Source organism: Hemicordylus capensis, chromosome 3 (genome assembly GCF_027244095.1).
Source record: "Hemicordylus capensis ecotype Gifberg chromosome 3, rHemCap1.1.pri, whole genome shotgun sequence".
Taxonomy (NCBI): Eukaryota; Metazoa; Chordata; class Lepidosauria; order Squamata; family Cordylidae; genus Hemicordylus; species Hemicordylus capensis.
Window position 1 is genome coordinate 320,460,333 of NC_069659.1, and position 6,000 is coordinate 320,466,332.

Genomic DNA, 6,000 nt, shown 5'->3' on the forward strand with positions numbered 1-6,000 from the left:
TGGCAAATTTTGAGGGGGTGGCAAATTTTGGGAGTGGTGTGCAAGCGAAGGGCTTGGGTCGGGGGGAAGTTAAATCTTCCTTCTCTACCTTTTAAAAATTGCCACTGCGCATCCGGATGACAGAAGGATGGTGGGGATGGAGGGGAGAGATCCTCCCATGGGCCTGCCTGCCTCTCAAATGACAGGTCGGGCCATTTTGGGCCTATTTCAGGGCTCTCTGCACATGGGGGAAAGAGTTAACTCCCCACCCACCCAACCCTTTGCTTGTAAAGGGGAATCCTTGCTGTATTCCCCTTTACAAGTATAGCTGTCAAGCCTCTCAAGGCAGCAAATCTTTGGTTGCCTACAGAGGCAAAAAACGTAATCTGCCCCTGGGCCTAAGCTTGCTTATAGCACAATCCCCTGAATGTCTGCTCAGGAGTTCTATTGAGTTTAATGGAACTTATGCTCAGGTAAGTATGTATTACTTCAGAGTATGCCCCACTGAACATTGTGGGACTTACTTCTGAGTAAACATGCATAGGAGTATGCTATTAGACAAGAATAAGTGCCACTGAATTTAGAGAAACCTCTGAATCCACATTCCTAGGACTGCTGCATGGCCACAAGCCCCTCATGGCACTTAATAGCATGACTTCCAAGGAAACTGGCACTGAATTGGCCTTAGCCTTGAGAATTAAACACAATTTATTTCAGTTGGAACAGGGCCAAAGTCTTTCCTGTTACTGGAGATTTCAACTGTAAAGAGACATAACATTAGCAAGAACACTATTTCAGTAATAAATATGGGAAGAGGTATATTCACAGGAGCAAATACACAGGAGACTTCTCTCATCCCTGCAAGACTCCACAATGTTGTGTGTTATCTATGGATGTACTAGGAAAGAGAAAAGTGTTTCCAGGGATGCAGAACTGTCAAAATAATCCTACCAAGATGTCAGTTAGCTTGGATGCATGTGCATTTCTTTTAAGTATAGCAATCTCTATTTGCATAACATCTTTCTCCTCCTCTGCTCCCAAGATTAATTGTTTTTGTACAAGGAAAATATACTAAGATCACTTCTTCACACCCCAGTATATCCTTTCCCATACCAGTGACTCACATATGATGAGCCATACTGGCTTCTTTTGGAAGGATCCTACTGTGATTAGCAGTTAGCTTCAACCTCCTAAGCTGATTCTCACACCCCTTTCTTCCTGAGCACCTTACACTATACAATATCACTGGAGTGAGTCATATTATGCCTCTGTGGATGCTGCATGAGGATATTAGGTTGCAGGCCCTTCAGAGACAGTCTCTTCACAGAGATGACTTGGAGGAAATGGCTGAAAACTGTCTCAAGCCCATGGGATAGGGCAGGATATAAACCTAAGGAATACACTTTGAATGTGTCTGTGAAGGGGATTACTGGTGGAATGGATCTCAAGTGCATCTCTCTCCTTTTAGTGGCAGATGAACACAGTCAAAGGGGAAAGGGATTGTTTGCTGGACAACCCTTCCTATATGACTGGGGCCCAAAAGAACACCATGAAGCCAGGGAGTCTGTTTTGTGCGATGCCACACCACCCTGTAAACATACCAATGCGGATTCAGATTTGCAGCCCACAGGGGATCCGCAATGCACGACGCAAATTTGCTTTTCTTTGTTTCTTTCTTTTTTGATGCGGCCCCGATTGAGAACTGCTACTTCATAATCTGGTCTACATCGCTCACACAAAACCTGCTTCTGATGATGGCTGGTATACTTGTTTAAATATAACACACCAGTACCCCTGGTGCCCACTGATGACTCGTCTTCTTCACGTGACAAATCCATCAACCCTCCCCCCAGAGTTCTCTCCTCGGGGGTCGGCCGGGGCACTGAATAGCCCCTTTCTTTTTCTCATGCCGCCACCTCCTCCCAGCCCCGATCTCGTTTCCTCCGTGTCCCCCAGTGGCATTCTCCCAGGGCAATGACTCTCGAGCTGCACCTAGGTCCTCGGCTTCATCGCTCTCCTTCCCCGGGTTTCCGGAAGCGTCTTCCATAATGCGGTGTGCGGCACCGAAGAATCCCTCCTTGCAAGCGCATCGTGCGCGGACTGCGGCCCCTTTAAACCCCAGAGAACGCTTACAGAAGCAACGTTCTTTTGCTCTCTCTGACGTAAAATGTTTTGCGTTCTAGTCGCTAGGGAAACCGTTCGACAGAACAGAAGAGGCTACGGCTCGCATCCTTGCAGGCGGCGAGTGCGCCCGCTGCAGAGTTGTTTATGCAGCGTCTGCTTTTCTCTCCCCCACCCCCGATCCTTTTCTTTCTTTCTTTCTTTCGACCTGTTTAAGGCCAAACTCTTCATCCCCGCGCTTGTTCCTAGACGCGATACGTCTTTAGGCAGAAACGAACACCTCTGTTATGACGTCATGCTTGACCACACACGGCGGGGCGTGGGTAGTCGAATAACATTGTTACATCTTCCAAAGAAATTACAGAGGGTGCATTTTCCACTTACAGCAACACTGCAGTTCTCTGCATCTTTGTTTTGGAGGGGTGTCACCAGATTAAAGAAAGCTCGGTAGAGCCATCTAAGAATTTTAGTTGATTGGTTAATTGGTTAAGTGAGTGCGCGTTTCAGTGATACTGTCCTTGTTTCTAGACGATGTATGTGTTACTTTAGTACACTTCTGTGTGTTCATAATGTGGTCTAAAGAATGCGTTCACTTCTTAGAGGAGGACTTCTTCCTTCTCTCACACACAGGAGGGAATGCCTCTTCTGAAATGGTCCTTGCCACTTGTAATGCCTATGGGGTACTTGATCAACAAGCATTTGTCCTGTACTGAGCAGGAGGTTGGATTAGAAGTCACCCACACACACGGACCAAAGGTTTCTTATAATTCTAAAATACTCTACAAATATATTTGCTCCCTGATTAATCAGGATATCTTTTTAGTCTATCAAAAATGTATTTACTCAATATAATCAATATAAATTGAATGTTGCAGCTTTTAAATTAATTTTTACATTTAAATCCCACTCTTTCTCCAAGGAGCTCAGAGCTGTGTAGATGGTTATGATTATACCCACAACAACCCTGTGAGGTAGGTTAGGCTGTGTGATAATTGTCTGGCCCAGAGTCACCTAGTGAGTTTCATGGCTGAATGGGGCTTTGAATTCAGGTCTCCCTGTATTGCACACCATTACTCCACACTGGCTCTCATATTATTTTGTATGTTTGGACCCAATAAACAATGATAGGCACTCAGTCCTGCATCTACCACTCCTCCCTTTCACTGCAGGAATAGATCCCTTTTCATTTTGTGCATTCCTGCATATCGTGTTAGGATAGGAAACAACTCTTGTGTTGACCTGGTGGGTCACCATTCACGGAGCTGGTGCTGTGATAATAAAATATAATAATCACCAATCATCATCATCATCTAGGTCCGATAATAAAAGGACGAAATCCAGTCAATAACATCTGGTAGACTGTGTGTAAATAGCATAATAATAAATGAAATAATAGCACCAAGTGTAGAAGTTTAATGCTGCAATAGATAATCAGGTGGGAGTAGAAAATAAATTGCTGACCACAATCATCCCAACTGACTGAAGTCATCCCAAATGGCTCAGCAACTGTAGAAGCCAATGGCCTTTACAGAAGTAGTTACTTACAAGAAAAGGGTATTTAGCTGCTTCATCCTGCACTCCTAAAAGTATATATTTGTATGTCCAGGGTGTGTAATAAGCAAGCAAACTGACCATCACCACTTTGCCACATGTGCTCAACCCTGGCTATCAGCAGACAATACATTGACAAAAGAGGGTTACCTTCACATGTGTGGGATAGTGCATGATAGGTGAGTATGAATGTGGATGCTGGATGGGGCCATTGCTCAGCGGTAGAGATTCTGCAGAAGGTCCCAGGTTCAGTTCCTAGCATCTCCACAAAGGGCTGAACATTTCCTGCCTGAAACCTTGGACAGCCACCGCCTGACAATGATGAACTAGACCGATCAATTGTCTGAGTCAATATAAGACAGTTTCCTATGCTGCCTGTATTCCTGTGACTGTACTGCTATAATCATTATCACTATATTTGACGTGAATTGTTTCTCAAGGAAGTCAGATAATATGATGCTGTTTACTGCTGGTAAATTCTGGAGATAAAAAAGATGTCAGACAGATGGGGTGAAGAGCAACACGTTCCACGAGAATGAACAGGGACATTTCCATGAGTAGAATCATTTCTAGTTTTATAGAAACACTTGAATGGAGAAAAGTGTATTGTTTGAACCACTGGACTGTAACAAACAAAATACAGAAATGTTTAAAGAATACAAATCATAAAAGATAAAATACAGCACTGATAATAAGGCCACAATTATGTAACAACAATAAGAGCAACAAAATCCAAATCCACTGCAATGTTGTTTGCTTTTTACAAACTTTGCATGGGTTTTAGGAGCAGAAGCTGCAAAAACTGCCGAATAGAACATTAATTCTGCCCCATTCAGTGGATATTTTTCTGCTGATTAAAGATACAGGACATTGAAACAATTTGGAGCTTTCTAACCGATTTTTTTCTACCAATATTAATTGCCATACTATGAAAGAGTTTGCTCATACTAGTACAATTCAGCATTTAGCATATGCATTTCCTAGTAATATTTAGATTATGGTGTTCCTGCATAAGGAGTCACTTCTCTCTCAGCCCAACCTACTTCACAGGGTTGTTGTGAGGAGAAACTCAAGTATGTAGTACACCGCTCTGGGCTGCTTGGAAGAAGAGCGGTATATAAATGTAATAAATAATAATAATAATAATGATAATAATAATAATAAAAATAGTTGCTGAACTGTTTCAAAATCAAAACCAGGCAACCTCCCTTTTGCTTTCACCTCAAAACCCGAATGCTGTTTAACAGAAAAGCAACAAGAACTAAAGCAAAAAATAACTGAGCACATGAACCAAACTATCACCAGGGTTTGACTTCCAGCTCTAAAAACAGTTGCCAAAAAACAACTTGCTCAGGCATTAAAAGATATCAATTCTGCACTTGCAGAAATAACAACCAATAATTTGCAAGAAACAAACCAACTAATGTACAGTGCAGCAACAACAACAACACAAGAGCTCGGATATAAGATCAGTGGACCTGTAAAAAAAGAAAGTAGTACATCACCTAAATGGAAGATTAGATTAGAAAATAAAATCTCCAGGCTTAGATCAGATGCTAGTAAACTGAAAGATATGAAAGACAAGAAGCTGAAGAATGAAAACACCAAACAGTATCTGATCCAAAAATACCACCTAGATTCAAGGAAAATTAGAGAAGTCCTGGAAATAATAAAGCAGCAAATAACAGCAGTGTCAAAGAAGATTAGCAGATACGAAGCCAGAATTATACAACACAGGGAGAATCTCCAATTCCAGTCAAAATATTCCAATTCCAGTCAAAATATATGTAAAAATATTATGGGACTTGTGACTACAAACAGACAAACATCTGCCAAACAATACACCAGATATAACTGTAGTCGAGAAGAAAGAAAAACAAGTGAAAATAATCGACATAGCAATACCAGGGGATAGCAGAATAGAAGAAAAAGAAATGGAAAAAATCACCAAATACAAAGATCTACAAATTGAAATTGAAAGGCTGTGGCAGAGGAAGACCAGAATAATCCCAGTGGTATTTGGCGCCCTGGGTGTAGTTCCAAAAGACCTTTAAGAGCACCTCAACACCATAGGGGCCACAGAAGTCACCATCAGCCAATTACAAAAAGCAACTTTACTGGGAACAGCCTATATTCTGCGACGATATCTATAACAACAGCAACAACATTGACTATAAAATTCTGGCATCCCAGGTCCTTGGGAAGGACTCGATGTCTGGATAAAATAAACCAGTCAATAACACCTGTCTGACTGTGTAAATAAATAAATAATAGTGACTTCTATGTAAGCACTTCTTCATAGGAATGTACATAATTACCATGTGCAGTTCACCATGTATGATGAATGCA

The 6,000-nt window shown here is 41.9% G+C and overlaps 1 protein-coding gene across 9 annotated transcripts in view; it reads right to left on the reverse strand.

The window, feature by feature from the left end:
• Nucleotides 1–2,260, reverse strand: part of ERICH6 (glutamate rich 6) — a 50,318-nt gene extending 48,058 nt beyond the window's left edge. For 2 of the 9 annotated variants that reach the window (XM_053311218.1, XM_053311219.1), the window contains exon 1: nt 1,972–2,259. In XM_053311218.1, coding sequence (XP_053167193.1) covers nt 1,972–2,026 — 55 coding nt within the window. In that variant the 5' untranslated portion in view covers nt 2,027–2,259. Of the gene's footprint in view, nt 1–1,580; nt 1,931–1,971 lie in introns of those variants that run through there. The other 7 variants (XM_053311213.1, XM_053311212.1, XM_053311215.1 and 4 more) reach the window with 6 other exon arrangements.
• Between the last annotated feature and the right edge of the window lie 3,740 nt (nt 2,261–6,000).